The sequence below is a fragment of the Musa acuminata genome, chromosome BXJ3-1 (assembly GCF_036884655.1).
Source record: "Musa acuminata AAA Group cultivar baxijiao chromosome BXJ3-1, Cavendish_Baxijiao_AAA, whole genome shotgun sequence".
Classification (NCBI taxonomy): Eukaryota; Viridiplantae; Streptophyta; class Magnoliopsida; order Zingiberales; family Musaceae; genus Musa; species Musa acuminata.
In genome coordinates this window covers 15939338-15964966 of record NC_088349.1, presented here as the reverse complement: position 1 = coordinate 15964966, position 25629 = coordinate 15939338, and the positions used below count along the sequence as shown (strand labels likewise).

Sequence of the window (25629 nt, the reverse complement as noted above, 5' to 3'; positions counted from 1 at the left end):
TTAAGGATATTAAGATGGAATGGCAAGAAGATTCAGAGACTAGTAAGATTATAAAAAAAATTGGAGGAAGCACCAAGTCCCATGGCTCATTACAATTGGGACTCAAAAGAATTACATTATAAGGGTACTAAATTGAAAAGGAGTACGGCATATCACCCACAAATCGATGGCCAGACAGAAGTTGAAAATAGGTGCTTGGAGACAGCCCAAAGCCACCCGCCAAATATGACTATCCAAGGAGAACTCCAGACCCAGCTAAGTACCATTATTGATCGATGGATCATGACTCGACGACAACAATCCACTACTGAATTGCTAATACAGTAGGCAAACCTACTAATAGAAGATGCCACTTGGGAGAACTATGATGACTTGAAGATCAAATTCCCAAAATTCATGAATCGTCAGCCTCGAGGACAAGGCTGATTTGAAGAGGGCGGGTCTGTTAGGACTCTAGCTAGGAGAGTCCTAATTGAGAGGGACATTCATGTAAAACCTACCTAAGCCGACCCCTATTAAAGAGGTGAAGAGGCCGGCTAGGGTTAGGAGGTTATTTCTTAGAGAAGAATAGGGAGTTGTAAAGGAATAGGAGTCTTGAGTATGAGTCCTATTAAGAGTTGGTTAGAAGTAGGAGTCTTGATTAGGAGTCCTATTAGGAGTTGGTTAGAAGTAGGAGTCTTAAGTAAGAGTCTTATTAGGAGTTAGGGTTTAGAAGCCCTATAAATAGTAATGTATTCCACCTCTTTTCTACAGCCTTTGAGCAGCAATTTGGAGGGAGGAACCCTTATAGAGTTCCAAGGAAGCCGATCCCCTAAAGAGACCAACCCCAAGTTTAGAATCTGCAAGGGTTTTAACAGATAGAGGTAGAGAGACTAGAAAGAGGGGACGCACAATGGCCGACCATGTCCCACGAATAGCTATGTGGACAGGGCTTCGCCAGCATCTCGTCAAGCTCACCTCCCATTTCTTGAGAAGCGCCTCCGACTACATCCGCTTCCGCGCCGTCTGCAAGTGTTGGCGTTCCGCCGTCCCCCCCCGGCCCCGTCACCTCCCCGCTCAGCTCCCCTTCCTCCTCTACCTCTCTACCCCGGAACCAAGAAAGAGTTCCGCCTTCTGCCTCGCCAACGCCTTTAATGGAAGCATGCGCCGCCTACCTCACACCACCAGCATGTATTGCATCGGCTCCTCTTACGGGTGGCTCATCCTCATCTCCGAAGCCACCTCCGCGGTCTCCCTCTTCAACCCCGTCACCGCCGAAGACATTCCTCTCCCCCCACTCTCCACCCTCCAATCATTCGTACTGTTGTTCTACCAATCGGAGGACGGCATCGGATCTTACTTCATCAAAACGGACTACCCCAACATTACGGTCGAGTCCAACGCCATCGTCGACAAGGCCGTCTTGTCCTCCGACCCTACCCTCGACCGGGACTTCGTGGCAATCGTCTTCCTCGACGGCATATACAAGCGCTGCTTTACCTGCCGCCCAGGGGACAGATCGTGGAAGGACAACGTCAACGAACCTTTCGATGATCTCCATTGGATTTTCCCAGGAGTGCCGCAGGTGTTCAACCTGACTGACGTCGTGCCCTACGGCGAGCGGAGGTTGTGCGCTATCTACAATGACAAAAATTACTTAGCAGTCTTCGACGTCGACCCAGGCCCGCCGGGGAGGGCGACGATGATCGCATGGAACTCCATGCCGCCCTGCGTGCCGCGCGGTGGTTTACCCACCTACTTGATTGGGTCGGCTGGAGAACTACTCCTGGTTACCGAGTTCTACAAGAGGAGTGCAGCCAGGAAGAACACCAGGAGCTTCCGCGTCTTCAGGCTCGATCCAGGCGACGGAGACCGGCCAGCGAAGGCGATCGAAGTGCAGGACATCGGCGACCGTATGTTGTTTTTGGGTACGAACCATTCGGTGTGCGTCGCCGCGGGGGACTTCCCAGGGTTCCTGGGGAATGCCATCTACTACGTGAAGGAAGAGAAGATGAGTTTGGAGGGGGAAGATACCCTGGTGTCGACCGTGTGCGTGGTCAACCTGGAAAATGGTGAGATCACGGAGGTTATCGATTCCGGCGGGTCTGAGCCGGATGGGCTCGAGTGGCTGTCGGACCGGTTGGACATCCCCTGGTGGGTGGCCCCCAATCTTGGCAGGGGCAAGAACTAGAGATTGCTGACATCTTACATTCTGGCATCAACCAATTGTGAGAGATACCCATAGTATTCTTTGGCTTTCTTATTGTGCTCTTAAGGCGTCGAGGTTAGTTAGCAAGGCAAGTTGAGACTCAGTGTGCTCTGGATCGAGGGTCAATTCATTGTGCTATGACGTGACTCACTATATTTCCACGTCGCTAGTCAAAGTAAAAGTCAGCGTCGTCATCGCCCCGTGTGCTATCGAGGAGACTCATCTTGCCACGTCATTGGTCTACACAGAAGTCATGATCGTCGTTATCATTGCTTCCTCCTTTTGTTATCCGTACCACCTTCCCCTTCAAGAAACTATTAACCCAGGAAGAAGACTCCAAGAACATAAAAGGAAGAAGGAGCCCCAGTCCGAGAGACCAGAGAGGAAGAGTAAGAGAAAGAAAAGATACGCAGCCGACCAAGTCCCAAGAGAGGACATGTGGGAAAGGCTTTCTCCCCGGCTCGTCAAACTCACCTCCCACTTTCTGACGAGTGCCGTCGACTATGAAATTGGCACAAATAAAAAAAATAAAATCCTTTCTATGTGGCAAGATTAAAGAATATATTTAAGTCTAACAAATAACATTCCACCTTACGAAGTGGTAACAAATAACAAAAACACAGAGAAAAGAATTAAAAGTATAAAAATTAAGAACCAGGAAAAATAAGCCATGAAATTTGAACACTGTACAGTTTTAAGGTACTATCTCTCTCTATGGCTGGAAATTGCCAGTGATGAGATCGTACCTACATTTTGATCAAATGAAGTTTCAGTGGCCACGTCGTAGAACAGAAAGAAATCCACCTGATGACTTATCCTTACGGCAGTCATCGGATTCATCTTCGACCTGTTTGATAGTTTCAAAACCATCATGTCAAAGAAGTTTTTGAATTTAGGAACAGAATCCTAGGCTTAGATTATGAACTTCTTTAGCAATAAGCTGTAGTATCTCCAATATTTCTGAGAAGTCAGGCCTGGCAGCTGGATCTTGTTGCCAACACTTGTGCAGCAGCTCATCAAGCTTTGGATAAGTATTCTTTGGTAAGGTAGGCCTCAAACCCTATAGAGTAGAAATAGAAGTAAAAAAGAATGTTGTGCAGGCACATATATAGTTTTCAAACATATATGTTTTTGCTATTGGGGGGAGTCCGAGGCATTATTACCCCTATCATATTCCCCCCCGGAAGAAGCTATGCGTCGGTTTTTGCTATTGGGGGGAGTCCGAGGCATGGCTTTGTCCCTTTGTGTTTGCAGCAGTCTCAAGCGACGTGAGGTCGAGCTCGTCTCGAACGGGCAAGCGAGAGTATAGAGCCGAGGAGGATGACGCAGGCGGGCTGGCCGCGATGGTGGTCTCGGGCATTATGTGGCCGAGGAGCACAACGCAGGCGGGCTGGCCGCGCGGGCGTGTCTCGGGAGCATGGAGCCAGGGAGCACAACGCAGGCGGGCGGGCCGCGCAGGTGTGTCTCGGGAACATGGAGCCAGGGAGCACAACGCAGGCGGGCTGGCCGCGCAGGTGTGTCTCAGGAACATGGGGCCAAGGAGCACGACGCAGGCGGGCTGGCCGCGTAGGTGTGGTCTCGGGCATTATGCGGTCGAGGATCATGACGCAGACGGGCAAACCGCGTAGGCATGGTCGCGATGGTCATGCGGCCGAGTAGCACGACGCAGGCGGATAGACCGTGCGGGTGTGGCTGCGATGGTCATGCAACCGAGTAGCACGACGCGGGCGGACAGACCGCGCGGGTGTGGCTGCGATGGTCATGCGGCCGTGTAGCACGACGCGGGCGGACAGACCGCGCGGGTGTGGTCTCAGGCATTATGCGGCCGAGGAAGTGGCCTCGGGCGTTATGCGGCCGAGGAAGTGGCCTCGGGCGTTACGCGACCGAGGAGGTGGCCTCAGGCATTATGCGGCCGAGGAGGTGGCCTCGGGCGTTATGCGGCCGAGGAGGTGGCCTCGGGCGTTACGCGGCCGAGGAGGTGGCCTCGGGCATTATGCGGCCGAGGAAGTGGCCTCAGGCGTTATGCGGGCGAGGAGGTGGCCTCGGGCATTATGCGGCCGAGGAAGTGGCCTCGGGCGTTATGCGGTCGAGGAGGTGGCCTCGGGCGTTACGCGGCCGAGGAGGTGGCCTCGGGCATTATGCGGCCGAGGAGGTGGCCTCGAGCGTTACGCGGCCGAGGAGGTGGTCTCGGGCATTATGTGGCCGAGGGTGTGGCCTCGGGCATCATGTAGCCGAGGAACAACTTTGTTTTGGTCAGCTATTGATCGTTCAATCGCGGGCGCGGGCGGCCAGGTTGCTTTTTCCCTGGGGAAGGTCAAAGGGCCGCCCCTTTCGGGAGTCGCTGGCTTTCGAGGCTGATATGTTTAGCGCCTCCGTACTTTGCATCGCGCTGCCGTTAGCTGCCACGTCAGGCTATATTTATGGCGAGGTGACGTTTGCGTCTTCGTAGCACACTTCCGGAGAGGAAGGGTCGCTGTTTTGGCAGGATGTGGCCTGTTTATAAGTAGCGTGGGGCAAGCCCCCTGAGGGTCTCCTTATCTATTCCGACTCCGCTGCTTCGGACTCCACTATTTCATTTGCATCGATCGTTCTCCTCTTCTTACTAAAGGTCAGTGAGGATGGTGTCTTCTTCCTCCTTCTCTTCTTCCTCTTCTTCGGCTAGAGCCGGAAGAATGGTGGTAGTGTCAAATCCAAGTTCGTCATCCGACGAAAAAGCAGCCCGGGCCCTCGAAGCCCTAATGTGGCCACACGACCATGACTCAATTGTGAGCGAGTCGTTGCTTAGTCGCCTTCGGGATCTCTACAGCATCCCGGAGGAGTTTGTTCTCCTGGCACCTGAACCGGGCCAACGGTCGTACGACCCAATTCCAAGGGGTTTTGCCCTCACCATTGATGCTTTTGAGGCCGGGCTGCGCCTCCCCCTGCACCCCCTCATAACCTCTTGTATTTCACGGTGGCGCATCTCACCGTCTCAGATGGCGCCCAACTCCTGGCGCTACATCGTGGCGTTCCTGGGGGAATGTCATTATGCCAATATCGCCCCGACCCTGTCTCTCTTTCTTTCTTGCTTTCGCCTTTCCAAGGGGTCGGGGGGCTACTATCTGTCCGCCCGAGCGGGCTTTCGAGTTAGCGGGGCTCCCTCCAGTAATAAGGGATGGAAGGAGCGTTTCTTTTTCGTCAGCCGCTCAGAGGACTAGGGGTTCGGGGTCCGGTGGGCGGCGCGCACGATAGACAATGCAACCCCGGCTTTGGACGACGTGGAGCGCCAAGAGCTCCGAAGGCTTAAAGAAATCCTCCCATCCTCAAAAGCCATCCGGAGTATGTCCGAGGAGTGGTTGGTCGAGGCGGGTCTTAGCCCGGTGCCTCGAGGTATGCCTTAAAGAGGGTAGTGGCGGGTCCTCATGTTTTTCGGCGTTCTGACTGAGTTCGGTTTTTTCGCACATAGATGGTGAACCTCACTGCCGTGCGCGGGAGGAAGACTTCGTCGGTCGCATCATCCCATTCGCCGGCCGCGGCGAGGGTTGGTTCGAGGGAGACTCCGGTGGACGCCGAGGCCGGTCTCCCGCGGAAGAGGGCGAGGGTTTCCTCGGGGGAGGTCTCTGGAGAGGTCACGGTCCAGACGGCGGGGGCCATCACTGCGCCGGCGGGCCATGCTGGGGGGAGCCCCGGGAGATGCGAAGCGGGTACCAGTAGGGATGCCGCGGTGGAGGCTCCCCGAGGGCCCTCCGTCCGCGACCTTTGTCGTCTGCCGACCTGGAGGGAGGATGAACCCTACCAGATGCGGGTGGTGGGCAGTCTCCCACGGGGCGAGGCTTCCGATCCACTGGTGGCCCGCTGGCAGGGCCTCACCCGGGGCAACCGGGTGTGGGCCGAGGGGGATTCGACCGCCGAGTTTGTCCGCGGGGGGCTTCATCCCGACATAGCTCGGGATTTGTATACGTTGCCCTCCGAGGTCCTCCTCGGCAAGTCTGCTAAGTCGCTGCTATGGGTGAGTGTTATCCCGCTCCTTTACTTACATGTGCCCGGATAGTTTTTTGACTCATTTGTCTGCAGGGCAATCATTACGCCACGGCGCTGATGGACCGCGTTCGTGACGCGGGGCGAGTCATCGCCGCCTTGAGTGGCCGTAACGCCGAGCTCCGGAAATAGGTGGATGAGCTCCGCGCCGGGGGGGGGGGGGGGGGGGGGGGGGGGGGTCCCGAGGCAGTCACGGCGGCTGAGCAGCGCGCCGCGGATTTGGATGCGGAGGCAATGTGCCTTCGATCCGAACTTCAGGCGTTTGAGGCACGAAGTATGGAACTTCAAACGCATCTGAAGGCGTCTGTGGCCGAAGCTCGCTCGGCGCGGGCGGATTCACTAGAGTTGATCCGCCGCCTAGAAGAGGCGCGCGCCGAGGCACGGGGGGCTTCCGAGGCCCTTGACGCCGAGGTCCGTCAAAGTCCGAAAAAGGACAAGAAATTGATCGAGGACTACAAAGCTTCCTCGGGCTTTCAACTTGGCCTTGTTCGGACTAGGCGGGTCTCGTACGAATACGAGTACCGGATTGCCCTTGCCCGTTTTAAGGGGCGCTACCCTGACCTGGAGATCACGGAAGACCCCTTCGACTCCTTTCCTGAGGACATGGGTGTCGACATGCTGGAGGAGGTGCCTTTTGACAATAGCCCCGATGCACCTGAATAAGTGTTGTCGCATCTGTACTTTTCCTTTGTTTTTCTTGTCGCATGGAAGTTTTGACATGTAATGGGTTTCTTGAATGAACACAGTCTTTTTCCCCAATTTGTCTGCTTGTGTCTTTTGATGTTGCAATACAATTCTGTCTCTTAGTCAAGTCTCTGCTCACGGGAAGAACTTTTTGAGATTTTGCGCGTTCCAAGTCCTTGGCAAGGGGCGGTCCATCATCGTCGCGAGTCGAAACGTACCGACCCTGACAACTTCGGTCACCCGGTAAGGGCCTTCTCAATTGGGAGCCAACTTACCGCGCGCTTGGGTCGGATCGCTGACCTCGGTCCTCCGGAGGACTAGGTCGCCCAGTTTGATGGGTCGGGGTCGTACCTTTCGGTTGTAGACCCTCGCGACCGCTCTTTTATAAGAGAGGGGTTTTAAGTGTGCGTCGGCACGCTGCTCCTCCAACAGGTCGAGGGCGGCTCGAAGTCCTTCGTTCGAGACTTCCTCGTCATAGCTTCCTGTCCGAAGGGTGGCAATGGCTACCTCGAGCGGAAGGATAGCTTCGGTTCGGAACAAGAGGCTGTAGGGGGATTCTCCAGTCGCAGTCTTGGGAGTGGTGCATAGCGACCATAAGACGCTCGGGAGTTCGTCCGTCCAAGCCGATCGGGCAGCGGACACTCTTCTTTTGAGCCCGTCTAGAATGTGAGTGTGGTTCTTGCACAACCACCGCCCAAAAGGACATGAAAAGAGAGAACCATTTCTTTGAGCGAGAGAGAGAGAGAGAGAGTGAGGGTGGGGGGTGGTGGGCGAGCGTAGAATGTGCGCCACCTTCGAGAACGAGTATTGGGCGGTCTTCGAGGTCAATAATGGCCCGCCGGCGACGCTGACCGCTACCCCGTGGGGCACCCTTCCCTCCTGCGTACCCCGCAGCGATCTTCCCTTCTACTTGGTTGCGTCGGCCGGAGAAGTGCTGTTGGCTTCCCACCGTAACAAGACGACTGCAGATGGAAAGATCGTCGACAGCACCCGTGTCTTCAGGTTCGACCCTGGCGACATAGGCAGGCCGGCGGTGGCCGTGGAACTGGAGGATATCGGGGATCGTATCTTGTTCTTGGGCACGTGCTGCTCCGTGTCCGTCGCTGCCGGAGATTGCTCTGGGATCCCGGGTAATGCCATCTACTACATGATCGAAGAGGAGAGGCGTCTGGAGACTGAAGCTGTGCGGGTGTTGGGCGTCAACGAGCTGAATCTAGAAAATGGGGTGATAGCCGACGTCGTTGACTCGCGCACGCCTGAAGCGAAGCCGTTCAAGTGGCGGATACAGCGGACGGACGTCCACTGGTGGATGTCCCCAAATCTTCGCAGCTTCCACACCTAGAGATGGTCATTGCTCTGCTTTTTTTACCGCTTTCATTTTGTCCATCGATCAATTAGAGTTCGAAGTATGACTGGAAGACGTTCCTATAAACAATTGCAGGCAAAAATGAGCATTGAAATCGTGATTGGTGGAATAACTGAGGCTGTCACTCAGATTTAAGATTAAACTAATCGAAATCAATCAAGAGAACCAACAACCGTTCCCTTCCCTCTTCCCCCCCCCCCCCCCCTTCCCTTTCCCTCCAATCTCCCCCCCCCCCCCCCCCCCCCACACACGCGCGCCACGCTCCCCCCGCTCCCCCGCCGCGGCTCTCCGTACCATATCTCAACTGTTCCATAACCGTAAAAATAACAAAGCCGTTGGATGCCGTCAAGATGCTGAGGCGGACATCATCTAGATAGAGGTAGAGAGAGTGAGAAAGAGGGGACGCACAATGGCCGACCATGTCCCAAGAATACCTATGTGGACAGGGCTTCGCCAGCATCTCGTCAAGCTCACCTCCCATTTCTTGAGAAGCGCCTCCGACTACATCCGCTTCCGCGCCGTCTGCAAGTGTTGGCGTTCCGCCGTCCCCCGCCGGCCCCGTCACCTCCCCGCTCAGCTCCCCTTCCTCCTCTACCTCTCTACCCCGGAACCAAGAAACAGTTCCGCCTTCTGCCTCGCCAACGCCTTTAATGGAAGCATGCGCCGCCTACCTCACACCACCAGCATGTATTGCATCGGCTCCTCTTACGGGTGGCTCATCCTCATCTCCGAAGTCACCTCCGCGGTCTCCCTCTTCAACCCCGTCACCGCCGAAGACATTCCTCTCCCCCCACTCTCCACCCTCCCATCATGCGTACTGCTCTTGTTCTACCAATCGGAGGACGGCATCGGATCTTACTTCATCAAAACGGACTACCCCAACATTCCGGTCGAGTCCAACACCATCGTCGACAAGGCCGTCTTGTCCTCCGACCCTACCCTCGACCGGGACTTCGTGGCAATCGTCTTCCTCGACGGCATATACAAGCGCTGCTTTACCTGCCGCCCAGGGGACAGATCGTGGAAGGACAACGTCAACGAACCTTTCGATGATCTCCATTGGATTTTCCCAGGAGTGCCGCAGGTGTTCAACCTGACTGACGTCGTGCCCTACGGCGAGCGGAGGTTGTGCGCTATCTACAATGACAAAAATTACTTAGCAGTCTTCGACGTCGACCCAGGCCCGCCGGGGAGGGCGACGATGATCGCATGGAACTCCATGCCGCCCTGCGTGCCGCGCGGTGGTTTACCCACCTACTTGATTGGGTCGGCTGGAGAACTACTCCTGGTTACCGAGTTCTACAAGAGGAGTGCAGCCAGGAAGAACACCAGGAGCTTCCGCGTCTTCAGGCTCGATCCAGGCGATGGAGACTGGCCAGCGAAGGCGATCGAAGTGCAGGACATCGGCGACCGTATGTTGTTTTTGGGTACGAGCCATTCGGTGTGCGTCGCCGCAGGGGACTTCCCAGGGTTCCTGGGGAATGTCATCTACTACGTGAAGGAAGAGAAGATGAGTTTGGAGGGGGAAGATACCCTGGTGTCGACCGTGAGCGTGGTCAACCTGGAAAATGGTGAGATCACGGAGGTTATCGATTCCGGCGGGTCTGAGCCGGATGGGCTCGAGTGGCTGTCGGACCGGTTGGACATCCCCTGGTGGGTGGCCCCCAATCTTGGCAGGGGGCAACAACCAGAGATTGCTGACGTCTTACATTCTGGCATCAACCAATTATGAGAGATACCCATAGTATTCTTTGGCTTTCTCATTGTGCTCTTTAGGCGTCGAGGTTAGCAAGGCAAGTTGAGACTCGGTGTGCTCTGGATCGAGGGTCAATTCATTGTGCTATGACGTGACTCGACTCACTATATTTCCATGTCGCTAGTCAAAGTAAAAGTCAGCGTCGTCATCGCCCCGTGTGCTATCGAGGAGACTCATCTTGCCACGTCATCGGTCTACACAGAAGTCATGATCGTCGTTATCATTGCTTCCTCCTTTTGTTATCCGTACCACCTTCCCCTTCAAGAAACTATTAACCTTCGAGGGGAACAACATGTACTTCGTGTACCGAGACGAGGTGACCGAGGAGGAGGAAGAGTCGGTGTTCAGCATCGGCTTGCTCAGCCTGGGAGACGGTGAGATCAGAGTCATCGCAGATTCGAACCAGGCTGAGGGGCAAAGGTTCGAGTGGCAGTCTGACGGGTCGGACGCGACTTGGTGGGTGTCCCCTAATCTTCGCGGCCGCTACGAGTAGACATCGACGGACATGGTGGTGAACCCCCATCTCTTTTACGGGTTCCGTTCTTTCTCGATTGCCAAGTCATTAAGTTCCTGACATGATTTCCAAGATTTAGATCTCATGGTTTAATGATGTTGACTGTTTTGACGCTATTCTGTGTCTCTCTTTTTCTCTTTCTATTTTTCCTGCAAAATTTTGAGCAATAACATTGAGTTTGTCACAAATATATAACTAATCAATCCCGTAAACTATGAAATTGGCACAAATAAAAAAAATAAAATCCTTTGTATGTGGCAAGATTAAAGAATATATTTAAGTCTAACATACTGAAATGAATTGTTAGACGACAAAAAAACAAGAGTCCTCCTACTTATCACATTCCACCTTACGAAGTGGTAACAAATAACAAAAACACAGAGAAAAGAATTAAAAGCGTAAAAATTAAGAACCAGGAAAAACAAGCCATGAAATTTGAACACTGTACAGTTTTAAGGTACTATCTCTATCTATGGCTGGAAATTGCCGGTGATGAGATCGTACCTACATTTTGATCAAATGAAGTTTCAGTGGCCACGTCGGAGAATAGAAAGAAATCCACCTGATGACTTATCCTTACGGTAGTCATCGGATTCATCTTCGACCTGTTTGATAGTTTCAAAACCATCATGTAAAAGAAGTTTTGGAATTTAGGAACAGAATCCTAGGCTTTGATGATGAACCTCTTTAGCAATAAGCTGTAGTATCTCCAATATTTCTGAGAAGTCAGGCCTGGCAGCTGGATCTTGTTGCCAACACTTGTGCAGCAGCTCATCAAGCTTTGGATGGGTGGTCATTGGCCCGCATGGACATCTTTTTCCTAGTTTTCTATTTTACCTCTACTTAAAACCAGGGGCGCAAAACTGCAGGCGCCGGTGGTTTTTATTAAAACCAGGGGCGCAAAAAGGCACCGACATTAGGTTCCAATCTATGCACGGCTCCCCGAGGCTCAGTGCAAAGAGAGGTACTCGCCTTTTCTCAAAGGCATAAACTATTTATCCTTTGGGCGGAATCTTCGGTGAGTGTTAGCGCCCTTTCCAGCTGTTGTTGTTGTTGGAGGATAGTTGGCAGCCAGTCTCTGTACCAATTATCCCTTCCCCCACTCCTCCTTTGGTACTCTCTTGCTTTTGTTGAGTGAATGTCGTGGAGGCAGCGTAGTGCTTTACAAGCCTGTCGGGCGGCCTCTTCTGAATGGCTCTGAGCTCTCCTTCGGTGGCCTGGATCTGGCTGAGAGGGGTTCCTCTCTGCATCCCTAATCTGAGCTCATCCAGTTTCTGTTGGTATTGTTGGACAGGGTCTTCAATAGTCGGTTGAGACATGCCGTTGCCTTCGGGTTCGGGTTTATTTGAACTTCCTGAGTGGCTTCCAGTAGTAAAAACACTTGCTCGTTTGGCCATCCTGAAATAAAATATTTATTAGTCTGGATAAAGAATCAGCGAGGATATTACTTGCTCCTTCGATGTGCTCGAATTTTATCTCTATGCTGCTCCCTGTTATATAGTCTACGAAGGCCATCCATCGTACCCTGGAAGGTTTGTTCTGGGCAGACTTGTTGAAGAAGCTGATAATTGCTTGACAGTCTGTCCTGATAATGATCTCCCTTTTATCCAGAAAATATATTTTTAAGGATTCTAGGGTCTTCATGACCGCATGCATCTCTGCATCAATAGTGGACTTGATGGGACTGAATTTTCCGCTGGCATATGCACAGACCTTCTCAGTGTTTCGGGGGTCATTTTCATTTTTTTTCCATTTGCATACCCCGCCCCATCCTTCCATACATCCGTCAGTTTCGAGGATGATAAAACTTCCTTCAGGAGGTACCTCCAGATCTGGGAGGTTTTTAACAAGATTTTTGATGTTTCTGATGAGCTTCCAATCTTGCTCATTAAGCCTCCTTTCTCCAGTTGGGCTGGTCTTAGCGTAGAGTGGGCCAAGCAGTCTGTCCAAGTTAGGTATATAGTTTCGGGCGTAGTTAAGTATCCCTAACCAGGACCTGAGCCCCTTTTTGGTAGTGAGATCTTCCTCTTGATACTCAGTGATTTTCTTAATGATATGGGGTTGTAGTTTGATTTTTGAATTCCCTAATATTGCTCCGAGGAATTCTATTTCCTTGACTGCTATCTTCATCTTTGATGGGCTTAATACCAGGCCATTTTCCTAGCATATTTTTAGCATTTGGGCCAAGTGTCGGGCATGGTCGCTTTCATTTTTAGAGAAGACCAGGATATCATCAATGTATACTGCTATATATTCTTCTGTGCCTTTGAAGCATTCATCCATCTTTCTCTGGAATATTGTTGGTGCATTCTTTAGCCCAAATGGCATAGCAAGCCATTCATATAGTCCATCAGGAACCCAAAAGGCAGTCCATTCAATTGAATCCGGGTGCATAGCAACCTGATGGAAACCAGACTTTAGGTCAAATTTCGAATATACTTTGCTATTGCTGACCTTTTTTAGGATGGTGTTGATTCCGGGAAGGCTATATTGGTCTTTTTCCGTAATATCATTTAGCCTTTTGTAATTGAAAACCATCCTTTCTTTGTCCTTTTTCTCTATTCCAGTAGTTAGATCAATAGTTGTCCCTGAGTTGACAATTATGGCCGTCGTCCGGTGCCTGCTCTTGTTGGGCCTTATCACTCCTATTTCCAGTAGGGCCCTTATGTGCTTTGAAAATGCTTCCTTGGCCTGCGGTGTAAGGTGTTTCAGGGGCTTGTCTTCTACTGTGAAATCAGGGTTTTTGATCTCTAGTTTGCACTGAATCTTGTTCTTTCCCCAGTGCTTAAGGGGGTCCTCTCCGATGTATCCTTGGGCTTTTAGTTGATTTAGTAGGCCTCCAAATTTTGCCCTGATAGTACTGTCGCTCTGTTGGGCTTCTGCTGAGAAGTACACTGCTTCTTGGATTTGGATGTAGTCATCTTCTTCGAGATCCAATTCCTCTATGGCTGCTGCGGTTGGGATGTAGGGTAGTGTGTTAACCGTAGTAAGGTTCTTATAAAAAGTGACTATGTTACCTTCTATCCTTACTCCTCCTTGCATTGCCCTTATGAAATTGCATCCGATTATCATCTGGATGTCATCCCCAAGCCTCATTGTAAACGCATAAGTGTAAGGGATTCTGAAGGTGTTATCCCCAATAGTCATCTTGCCTCCTTTCAGTTTTTTATTTACTGTAGTTTTGGAGGTAATCCCGCTGAAATGTACTATGTAGGGGTTTTCTTCCATCGCAGCATCTGGTACAGCTTTTTCGTCTATGCAGTAGGCAGTGGCACCTGTATCTAGTATGGCATTAACTTCAAAAGGGGGAATATTCAGGATTTCAATTTGTACCTTTAAGTTAAAGAGCATATTCTTGGATCTTTTTGATCCACTTGTTTCCTTTGTTTCCATGGACAGGATTTTATGAGTTTCTTCTTCCAGTAGGACGAAGGCTTCCTCACTTTCTTCCATTTCCCCTTTTTCTAACCTTTGTATTTCCTTTAAGAGATCAGCCTTTTCTAGTCTCAGTCTGTCTACTTCCATTACTTCCCTTTCCAGTTTGTTATATTTTTCCTTTAGCTCTAGTACCTCGTTTTTCAGACGGAGGTTTTCTTGGGCTATGGCTACGGACTGGACGTGCATTTCTTCAAGCTCTCTGGTCTTTTGTTGTTCGGATTCTACAGCTATCTTGAGCCTCCTTATCTCTGCTTCACAGTGATTAATGAAATCTTGTTGTTGCTGAAGCAGGTTTTTGGGCTCATACCTTGTGAGTTCTTCCATCATGATGGGGGTTCTTTTGTCAAAATAATACATACTACACATCCCGCATGAAGTGATCTTGCACAAGGGACAATGCCTCCTGTGCCTCTTCTGTGATGCTCTTTTGCAGCATTTACACCTTTCCAGACTGGGTGGTAGCTCGGTGTTGATTTCCCATATGTGTTTGCATTCGGCTTGTGCTTGGGAAACTTGTATCCTTGCCCGGTACCCTGACTCGGGTCCTATCCACCAAGTTCTACTATCTTCTATTAATGCAAAAAATTTTTGAGTGAAGGAGTGAATACCATGCTGTAGGTCTTCTATGTCGTCTCCTTCGGAAATTGAATAGATTGCGTCGCTATGGTTTTCCCCCTCTTGTACCGATAGTATCTCGTAGGCATCTGGGATGTCCAGTTGCTCGAACATAGCGACTCTCTTGATATTTTTACGGTCATTAGGGCATTCTCTTGCAAAGTGCCCTTCCTCTCCGCATAGGTAGCACTTGCATTTTTTGTTCCTTATCAAGTGTTTTCTTTTCTCAATTCTGGCGTGGGATGAGTGGGGTTTACCCTTGTAGGTTGTTGACCTCCTTACCCCATACTTCCTTTCGGGCTTATTGTAGTATCCTGGGATAGGGATTTCACTGCAGAATGATAAATCCTTTAATGCTCTTCTGAATGCAGCATCCTTGCATTCCGCTTCCAGGTATTTGTAGGAGAAGAGTATCCTTGGGATTACTCCTATAGTGTTTCCCCTGTATTTTGCTTCAAACGCCTCCTTGATTCTTTTTCCTAGCTCTCCAGGCATTTTGGACCATAGCTTTTCGGAGAGTTCTGGGCCTATGAACAACCTTCCTGTCTTGGATGCAAGCCTCATGTAATCGTTTAAGAATTGAATAATATACTTGAGGTTCGTGCAGGATAACCTTTCAAGGTCTCTGTAGGCTTCTTCTTGCGCCGTTGTTGAACCCTGGAATGGGTCTTCTAGTATGAAGATTGTCCTTAGCTGTGAGAGGATATCTGCGTTCCTCCGGTTCCATCTGCGTTGGCCATCAGCAGTTGGTATTCTTCCGGATAGGCCATTCGCCATTGGATCCATGCTAATTTTTCTGCTTCCCCAAGCAGATTTTCAATGAACTCCATCTTTGCTAAGGGATCTGTAAATCCTTGTAATGAGACCAAATTCTTTGTTATTGATTCCCACCTCATGAAAACTTCATCAAACATCCCTAATTGGGATGGGATTATGAATATTGCTCCTTGCTGCTGAAAAGCTGAAGGGAGGTTCCAGGTTTCTGAAAAATCCTTTGCCTTAAACCTTGGTTGTCTTGAGTACCCTTCATATGCCGGCCTTTGGCTTGTGGATTCTATATTCACCGCCGGGGGGTAATTTGCTGGCCCCATAGTTGAATCCGTAGGTGGCCTGTAATTTGACACAGCAGATGATGAATATACATGTTGTGATAATTTTGCTAGTTGGGGGTATTCCATTACTAGTTCTTCTTCTAGTCCTACTGCAATCACTTCCTTTTGGGGCTTCTGGGGGTATGGCGTCTCCCCTTCCCCTTCTGAGATGTAGGTATCTTGAAAGTAGGAATTAAGGTTTTTGCGTAGTTCTTCCGCCTCATTGTCGCTGTCGTCTGATAATTGAATGTTGACAGCTATTATGTGACTCCTGATTTCTTCTTCATCGCTGAATGCTTCGTTGTCTGCAGCATTGTAGTTGATCCGGCTGGATGTTGATGCGGCTTTGTAATTATCGAAACTAATGGAGATCCTTCCATCAATTAGGTTTCGACTTCTGAGTTCGGCAGCTGCATTGGGATTGAGACCTGAGTCGGCCTAATTATCCAGTACCTTCCTCAGATTTCTGTTGTGGAATACCTTCTACCCGGTAGAGCTCTTACGCCATGGCTTGTCAGGTAATCCACCACCCCAGAAATTTCATAAGCAAAGGTGACATTCGGGGTATTTGAAAGTCGCCTCACCATTCCCCTGGTGATCAATAAATTTGCTTCTCATTCTACCATGTATCATATCCACGGGTTAGTATGGAGATTTGTATATTGCGGTAAAAATCTCCTACCGTCATCATAGTATCTGGTATGACATAGACCAGTTGACTTCCTCTCGTCAGGTCTACTTCCATGGTTGCAATGATGGACCTATCATCGGCCCACTTATTGTCTCGGAATACTAATAGTGCTAGTGTTCCTTCTTCCTGTCTGTGGAGCATTTGGATTCTAGTTTGTAGGATCCCGAGATGAATATATCTCATTCCGCTTCTGACCAGTTGGTCAAAGCTTTGCTCCTATATGAAGGCCCTGTCTTCCTGGTTACTGGTGACTAGCATGGCCTCTTCTGATCGATGCGTGTAAACCCTGTGATGTGCTGTTGGGAAATCATGGGGGGCGACATCATATGCGCAGCGGAAGAACAAGAAAACAAAAATCCCCGATTCCCAAAAAGATGTTCGTCGTCGTGCGAAGATTGGTGCGCAAAATCCGCAAAACACAAAACTGCGTATAGAGATTGTGTTACCTAGGGAGATCGTATATCCCTGTTTCCTTTGCAGATCCTCAGGAGAGGGTGAAGGAGGTCAAGCGTCCTCCTCTCTAGCGGTGATCCACACAGCAGGGTTGCGACGACGCTCCTCAAAACTCCAGGCCTACTCTGAGGTGGAGAGGGAGAGGAGAATAGGAAGGGCAAGCAAAGACTCTAGCCTATGAGGCTGTGAATCCCTCCTATTTATAGAGATCCCGTGTCAAAACTCTAATGGGTCCTTTTCCCTAGTGGGTATTGGATCTGCATCCAATAAGACAAGGGCTCCGTCGGATATCTCATATCCGAACCTCTACTCATCGCAATGCCTACCATATGTGTGTGACCCTCTAGGCCCAATATCGAGCTGGCCGTGAGTCATACCTGTCAGAACTCCTTCTAACTAAGTGAATTATTATCTCTGTAATAATTCACTCGACTCATCGACTACGGAAGTACTAGGCCACTACGCCGTAGTCCCCAGACGATACAGGGGAATCCAATCCATTGGACCTGTCTGTCCTCAGTTACCATGTACCTATAGTCCCTCATCCATCTAATATCCCAGAGACCGTATATCGAGCATGGTGTTGTCAGACCCATACGGTTTCTACTCGAGTCTCGCTCTAATCGGATTCTCCCGGAGAACTCTTTCTCTCTCAACCCGAATGACCCTGGCCAGGGATTTGTCTGAGCAAGAACACATAGGATATTCCTCTCATGACGCCGAGAGTGGATGATCCTCTATTGACACTCAATAGCCCTCGTAAGGTCGACTACCACTCCCAATGACCAGCTGTACTAGATCTGGGAACAGCCAAACCTATAAGTCTGGTATCAAAGAGTGGAGCACTCATACAGGACATCCTTGGTGTCTCAAGTCTAAGGACCAGATACACCACTAGGACTACGGAATCGCTGTCTGACAATAAGGCATCATCAACCATCCAGCATTCCGTAAGCGGATCAATCAGTGAACTCATTCTCCAATGAGCACCTGTACTGTATCCCTAGTGTCCCTACACGAGCAGCTATGAGACCAGCTGCATCCATCATATGGACGGGTATACAGCACACCAGTCTATCCGGTTATCACGATGTCCCTCTCGAGTAACCTATGACTGGGATTATTTAGGATATGTGTTTAAAGGTGAATCGATCTCATTATCGTGATCTCATCACGATCCGATTCCCATTGCACAAATCAAAGGACATCACAATATATATATACATTTATACAATAGTTATAAAGTGATATACGCCAAAATACAATAAGCAAAAAGATTCTGTATCAAGTCACACGTGCCATCACTCACGTGATTGGCTTGTTGGGCACCTATGACTAGCATGTGCATCGTCTCTTCTTGAGTGATACAGTATTTCAGCTGGTGCTATTGCCGCTCTTTCCCTCATGGATAGTTGTAGTTGTGCTTGAGAGTCTATTTGCTATTCTAAAACTTGTATGCTTGGGTCTGGGCTCCTAAGGATGAATTGCCCAAGTCGCCGTCTGGCGTTAAATATTCTCCTCTGGTTTCTCCTATAGCTTCCGATCTGATCTTCTATAAGAGGAGTTGATGTGGATACTTCCTGGGTTTGCGTTCTGGAGGTCATCTTTTTACTTCTTGAAGGATTTTTATAGGATCCTTGAAGACCAGAATTTTGCCTTTTGTTTCCTTAGGCCTTTCTGAGGGGCCTAGGTTAAGATTCGCTAATTTGGTGATCAGATCGTCAGGCACCACCTGAGATTGTGTTGATCTTGTTTGTTGTAACTCCCGTATTGTTTGTAGTTCTGTTCGTATTCCCTTTATGTCTTCGGCTATTTGTATCAGGAGTTGTATCTGTACGTTGTGCTGCTTGATTACAGCAACTTGATGGCTAAGAGTTCCCGGAAAGTCACTTGTTTTGAGGAATCCAAGTGATGGGGGGTCAATGGACTCAGTAGCCTTAAGAGCTTCTTTGTAGGATTCTGTGTTCCTAGAGGATATGTGATTCATCCAAAGATCTGTCTTTCTATTTTGGACAAGAGGATTTCGATTCTTTGGAGTTTTTGATTAAGGTCCTGCGACAACCTTAAAGCTTCCTCTTCAATAAGCTTGGGCTGTTTGGATATTTCTAGGACCAATTTTTGAACCTCAGATTGGGTGAGAGGCTTGTTCTCAGAAAATAAGGAGGATAATATTTTTACAGAAGATTCAAGTTTCTTAATCCTCTGTTCAAGGTTAGGGTTTTCTTCAAGCAAGAGTTTAAAATTTCTCAGATTTACTCAGCTTGATAAACAAGTTCTGTCATAAATGACAGAGATATTGTGGGCTAGTTCTTTCCTGGTGGGTTTTGTGGTTTCGGCTAGATTCAAATAGTCAAGATGAGAGGTGTGAGAATCTGTATACCACTTTTGAATAGCTTCTTCCCAAAGTTTAGACATATGCTAAAACTGCATGGTTTTAAATCTTCTTACTCCCTTAACCTTGAAAGCTTGCGTCAAAGGTCTTACTTCGGCACCCCTGGCCTTGTTGCCTTCCTCGGGCTCCTCATAGGTTTTAGACCGCAAGAGATGTTATTATCCAGCAATTTTAGCACTAATATCAAAACGGTTTAGTAGGAAACTGTTTTTAAAATGGCATACAAGGAACTCTTTCTAGCAATTTAACATAAATATCAAGGCTCTGATACCATTATATTTAACAGAAAGCGTGCTTCCAAACACAATTTCAGAGATAGGCATTATATTTAACAGAAAGCGTGCTTCCAAACACAATTTCAGAGATAGGTAATAAGAACTAGAAAGAAACTTAGAGACTCTGATCTTGCACTTGGGACTCAAAGTAGAACTCAAAGTAGAACTTCGGATGTCTTCCGTGTGTTCTGCAATGAGCTGGTCTAAGGCTTATATAGAGAAACAGAAAGAGGATCGGGTGGTCATTGGCCAACACAGAATTCTTTGGTAAGGTAGGCCTCAAACCCTATAGAGTAGAAATTGAAGTCAAAATGAATGTTGTGCAGGCGCATATATAGTTTTCAAACATATATGTTAAGAAACATAGAGAAGCACATAGAGAAGCACTGATACTAATACAAGTATGCAACTCCTACAGAAGTGATAGGGGTAAAAACACACCGGATTTGACGTAACACACCACGACGTCAGCCACCCCTAGACGACACACTGCCCCAGGGGGCGAGCATTAACACCAACATAATGTGCACCCTCACTCACCGTACCAAAACGACCTCATCGTCTGACCCCGCACGACCGGCCGAGGCAGGGGAAGGCGTCGACCGAGGCTCGCCATACCCTGCGGCAGCTCGGCCTTCCACGCAACGCCCACGACGACGACAAGCGCCATCTGAGGTACGGCCCTGCCCCGGTAGGATGGCACATCAGGTAACATCAAACTCACCTATAAATACTCTCGGGCCCCAAACGAAGAGAGGGAGGACAGAAGCACTACTTCACCCAAAACTCCACTCCTCATCACTGACTGGATCGTCGGAGGGGTCGGGACGAGTTGTCGGGTCTCGACCCGACCTGTGTGCAGGTGCCCGACCGAAGCCAACTCTACCCGGCGTCGCGGAACTCTCCAGCCGAACCCCCCGCAATCGGCCGCCACAAGATCCCGAAGGGAGCCACGCCAGATCCCCGCCATTCGGACCCCTGAACCAGCCGTGTTGGTCCCGAGGTCACGGCTAAAAAAGTTACTTACCAAAACAAGAAGTATATTATTTTCCTTAATAACTAGTTAAGTTAATTTTAGTGATCGGAGGATCCAAGTTCTACGCTGATTAAAACCCATACAATATGGTGTTGGAACTCTGTAGGAGCATCGATCAGATAAAACCAGTCATGTATGGCAAGCAATCATGTGTTGAATGATTTATGGTGATGGAAAAAACTGCTCTATGTGAAAAGGGGAGCAAGATATCTTCATGTTGATATGAAAGTATAAAGATCACCTATGCATGATTATATCTTATCTTTACTTTAAATACACCTTTACTAGTTCTTGCATACTTGGAAGTATTTGTCATAAATTAGCTTCTACTTTTCAACAAGCTATGTTGTTCATGTGATCTCCTCACCTAATCTAAGTCATAGGTATAGAGTTCTAATAAAATAGATTGCAAAACATTCGGTCATAAGTAGCATAATCTGCTTTCTCAAGATCCCTCATAAGTCTAATAAGATAGATTGCAAACACATACAGCCATAACATACTCTGCTTTATTCAAGACCCCTCATATCAGAACATATTGTGTCAGATAAAACACTGTTTACACATGTTTGTGCTCCATAGGAATGCATGATTTATTGGCTTCAATGCAAGTGGCAAGGAGATTTAGTTTTTTAATTGTTCCAATCCAGTGCAGAAATCAATACATGAAGCAAAAGACAAAAACAATTTTTACAACAAGTCACATTGTTGGTATCATGTAAAGTTAAGTTGGTCAAGAATTTGGTAGAACAATATTATCTTGATGAAAAGGAAGGATGAGTATGATGGATTCCTATGAATGTGTATTATAGATTGTTATAGTTCTGACAACATAAGTGAAACAGGAGGTGAGGTTACCTTTTGAACAACGCCTACGGCTGCTTGAAGTGGGGTTAAGTATTCATATGGGAGCTGCACAGAAAAATAGAATATAGACACACTAAACTTCATATGAAGTTTCATTTTGAGTGAAAAAAAAAGAATTCGTACTGCATGAGTTGAAGTTACCTTAGCTGTAAGCAACTCCCACATTACAATTCCAAAGCTAAAAACATCAGCTTTGTGATCATAGGGCTTGTGTTCTATGACCTAAATATAGAGGAAGTGCAGAATTTGTTGGTTCGTTGGAGATCTGAATTATAAATAATGAAACCACAGAATATTCAAGGAAAAACCAACTGAATTGCCAAGAACCAATAAGACAGGATACCAATACAACTAAATCAAGTTAAACAATATTCAAGAGACCTAATCATGCCACCATGTAAGCTTTGCAGAATTAAGATAAGTCTATAGTTGCACACAGTTTTAATGGAAAATATAGCCAGTTACAGTTGAACCCATAGTATATGGATTATGTATACATCTCCATATTTTACAGCCGTATTTGCTTAAATGTGCCTGTCGGGTTTGTTTTCCTCTACTATCAGAGAGAGAAAAGGACCTTTCAAGAGTGGTAGTAAACTCTGCCTAGCAAAGAGTTAAGTCAATGCCATCAGTGTGCTATTTTCCAGTGTATACACAGATCCTTAGCCATCATTAACCTCCCAACTCTTCTTTATCTTCCATATTCCTAAACAAGGAACTGACAGTGATCCACAACTCCAGCTAAACATTTATTTCAAGACACTGGCAATATTAGAAATAATTTGCAACTACTCTTTGTTCAACACCACAAAGGTACTAATTTGTAGAACACTCAGATCAAAATGAAATTTAAAAAAAAGTTCCTTGCAAGATCTAGATCTAAAGCTCAACAAGCTCCTTGTTTTTATCATGGGTGAACCATAAATTTCAGTTAACATTCTCTTGAAGTCAGAAGACTCAGAACTATCTTTTCTAGGATTAGCATTTTTAACAGAAACCTGGAAGTTCAAAAAAGTATCAAAATTTACCACATACAATGACCCAAAAAAAAAAACTAAATGAGCAAGCAAATTGTATCAAAAGATAATCATCATCCTCAAAAGTTATAAGTCAACTGCATGACCTATCATGGAGACCCACACCAGAATCATGATTTTTTAATACCAAACCCATAGAACTACTGAAAAGATGGGCTTGAGCTCAAAACCCGATTGGCAGGAAATCGAAAAGCTCCCTGAGAGAGTTTTGTGTTGTGGAAACAAAACTGAAAGGGCATGCAGAACCTTGGGAACGTTGAGCAAGTGCATATATAGATCAAGAAACAAATAATGAAAAGGACAAAGTAGCAATGCTGATTCTCCGACAATTTCCATATCTGTTGGCACATATGTTGACAAAATTGGTGAAAAGTGCAGTCAACAGTATAAACTATGATCAAATTATGGTGTGAGACAAATAAAAGCAACAATGTGGTAGGAAGTGAAATTAACACTAGAACTTGAATTAAAAAAATTAGCACTGGATCATAACCTCAGGTGCCATCCAGCGATATGTGCCTGTTTCAGCAGTCATAACTCCAGACTCAGCTTTAACACGTGCTACACCAAAATCTGCAACCTTAACAACCTGCGATGAATAAGTAGATTAGTTGAGGGAACTAAAGCAAATTCAGCTACATTGATACAAATTTACATAGGCCAAAACATAAGGCAAGGTATCTAGAGATAAAACAATCAGTTTCATGTAATAGAAATATTTACGACTTGTATGTAACAGAAATATTTGATACTGAATCAGGGAAGATACACAATCCACTAACATAAAGAGAGAAAAAAATCATTTAAATGCAACTGAAGTTTTAATCTTCAGGTCAACACAAAATGACACAAAGCAATTTAACCTTCACCTAATCAACTAGCCTCAACTTGTTGATTGGCTCGTTAATTATTGACAGCGAGCCCTGACAAATGTTAACAAGAACTGTCAACTAATTCCATCCACTTACCAATAGGTTCATGAATTCTATATAACGTGGTTTCCTAATCAACCTTTCAAGCATTAACATTCTTCATATATTTGAATGTTACCTAAGGCCACCAGCAATCATACACCTACATCTATGTGCTAGGGTATCATACACAAAGAAACACACAAAATTGAAGTAATTTTGTGCTAATTCTACAAACATCACATGCATCTAACAAGGAAGTTCACTACAAAATTCATAAATAAAAGAGTAAAATTAGTTAACACAAGAATTCTTTCACCCAAAATTGCAAAATAAGCTGACTTGGAGAAAGTTGTGTAGATAATGTATCCATCATCTCCCATTTTACTCGGGGAAAAAACTATCATATGTGTGGCTTGGTAACATCGGTTTTTCTTTACATGTCAAAATGCAGATTTCCAAGTCAACACACATTGAAATTGTTCTTGATCTGTTTAATGATTTTTCAATCAAGACCTTACTATCATACAGTCAAAGTCTTAACCAACTAACATAACTCGTTTCTTCGAATATATTGAATGAGATTTTGAACCTCAACCTTTTGATGAGTGGTTCTAGTATACCACTACCAATCCAATGTTTAAGGTGTCAGGGGTGTGATTTCAAACCCTCAATCTTTGAAAAACGAGTTAGTACACAACCACCAAACCAATATTTTAGGTAAGGTTTGAAATATCGTACCGTACTATACCGGTATTTCGACATTCGCTCGGTATGATACGATACAGTATATTTTTGGTCTAAACTTATCCTTCAATCTCACTTATGCATCCTAATATTTTTAGTATAACACTTCTCTTTTATTTTTATCTCTATTTAATTTTTCATTACTTCATTCATACCTAACTAATTTATTATCCTTAACATATACGATGTTTAAAACTCAAACTTCCTTACTTTAATCATGATCAAACTCATTTAAGTTTTGAGAATTATTTAAGGTAGTTAACAATTCAACCGTTACTTCTAGTCATTATATGCATAATTATTATTATTGATTAATCTTATACTCAAATTCGCTAGTACACTTAGGCTTGTTGCATTGAATGATCATGTAGTATAGACATCATAAATCATATTTATGGTAGACTAATTTCAACTTTAATTTCAACTATATCATAGATTAATTTCAACTTTAAAAGCTAAAAATATTAACATATCATTTATCATATTTATGAAGTATAGACATCATAAATCATATCACTAGGTAAGAGTCACATATACATATTATATGTACTTCTATTTGCATGCTAATTGTAATTCAATATGTGTGACACTTTGATACTATATAAAAGGACAAGCAATTTTATAGTATCTTTACGATTGTACACCGATGATATGTTTGTTGCTGCAAGAGACAAATCTGAAATATATAAGCTTAATAATTTGCTTAAAGGAGATTTGTTGCGACAAATCTACCAAGAAATTATACTTAACCCATTAGATATACATAAGAAATTGACGGAACGATACGATTCAATATGCAATCGACGATAGGTATAATTTATACGATTCAATATGCGACAAATCTCCACCTTCCCTCACTCTATAAATGGAGCTCTACGGAACAACAACAACGCAAGCGAAGCGAAGCGAAGCGAAGAAGAAGAGAGATTTGCTACTGTTCTGATGGTAAGAGGAAGTTAGACTGGTCAACCCTCAATAACTTTGGTCAACTACAGTAATTTTGGAATTCTAATATTATTATTACTTTCTGTTTTTGTTATATTTGGACAAGTTTTTTTTAGGTTTTCTTTAGGAGAGATCATCATGGTGATGTGACTCTCCTATCTCTTTACGGTTTAAGGTTTTTTTTTCGTTGAAACAATATTTGAATCATATTAATTCGCTTATATTTTTATATTTGGTTTAAGGTTTAAGGTTTAGCATTAATTTGTTTTCTTTTCTAACCCAGTTTGTTAATTCTTCAAGTTAATTGAATCTTTCTATTTACGTCAAGTAAATTCTTATATGCATTATCTTTTTGATGTAGCTTTTTCTGGTATTCAAATAACGTACTTTTAGTTCTTTTATGGCTATTGATCATTTTACTATTTATATTAATGTTAGTTGACCATGACCATTGCTTACGTATCGAAACTATTTTTAGTAAGACATTCCTTTATAGTGAGTCATATTATTTATTAATTCTTTTTTATTCATAAAATATTTCAAGTAATTCCTTGCAAGGAAAGGAAGTTTGAAAAGAGTCAATTATATATATATATATATATATAT

The 25629-nt window shown here is 46.3% G+C and overlaps 2 protein-coding genes across 2 annotated transcripts; one reads left to right on the top strand and one right to left on the bottom strand.

Moving 5' to 3' along the window:
• The first annotated feature begins 892 nt into the window (after window positions 1–892).
• Window positions 893–2170, top strand: LOC135629206 (F-box protein SKIP23-like). The gene has a single exon (XM_065136401.1). It carries the CDS (start codon window positions 893–895, stop codon window positions 2168–2170), a length of 1278 nt encoding a protein of 425 aa, XP_064992473.1.
• A 787-nt stretch (window positions 2171–2957) lies between these two features.
• LOC135629308 (serine/threonine-protein kinase STY46-like) lies at window positions 2958–23019 on the bottom strand. The gene is made up of 5 exons (XM_065136491.1): window positions 22914–23019; window positions 21525–21605; window positions 21375–21428; window positions 3114–3248; window positions 2958–3035 (listed from the first exon to the last, which is right to left on the bottom strand). The coding sequence occupies exons 1-5, from the start codon at window positions 22953–22955 to the stop codon at window positions 2958–2960; spliced, it is 390 nt and encodes a 129-aa protein (XP_064992563.1). The 5' UTR covers window positions 22956–23019.
• Window positions 23020–25629: the final 2610 nt, after the last annotated feature.

Excerpts from the sequence above, each read along its gene's own strand:
- LOC135629206 (XM_065136401.1), top strand. The coding sequence starts at position 893 with ATGGCCGACCATGTCCCACGAATAGCTATGTGGACAGGGCTTCGCCAG.
- LOC135629308 (XM_065136491.1), bottom strand. The coding sequence starts at position 22,955 with ATGACTGCTGAAACAGGCACATATCGCTGGATGGCACCTGAG. Across the intron at positions 21,606-22,913 it reads ATCGCTGGATGGCACCTGAG|GTCATAGAACACAAGCCCTA; the intron begins GTTATGATCCAG and ends CTCTATATTTAG. Across the intron at positions 21,429-21,524 it reads GGGAGTTGCTTACAGCTAAG|CTCCCATATGAATACTTAAC; the intron begins GTAACTTCAACT and ends TTTTCTGTGCAG.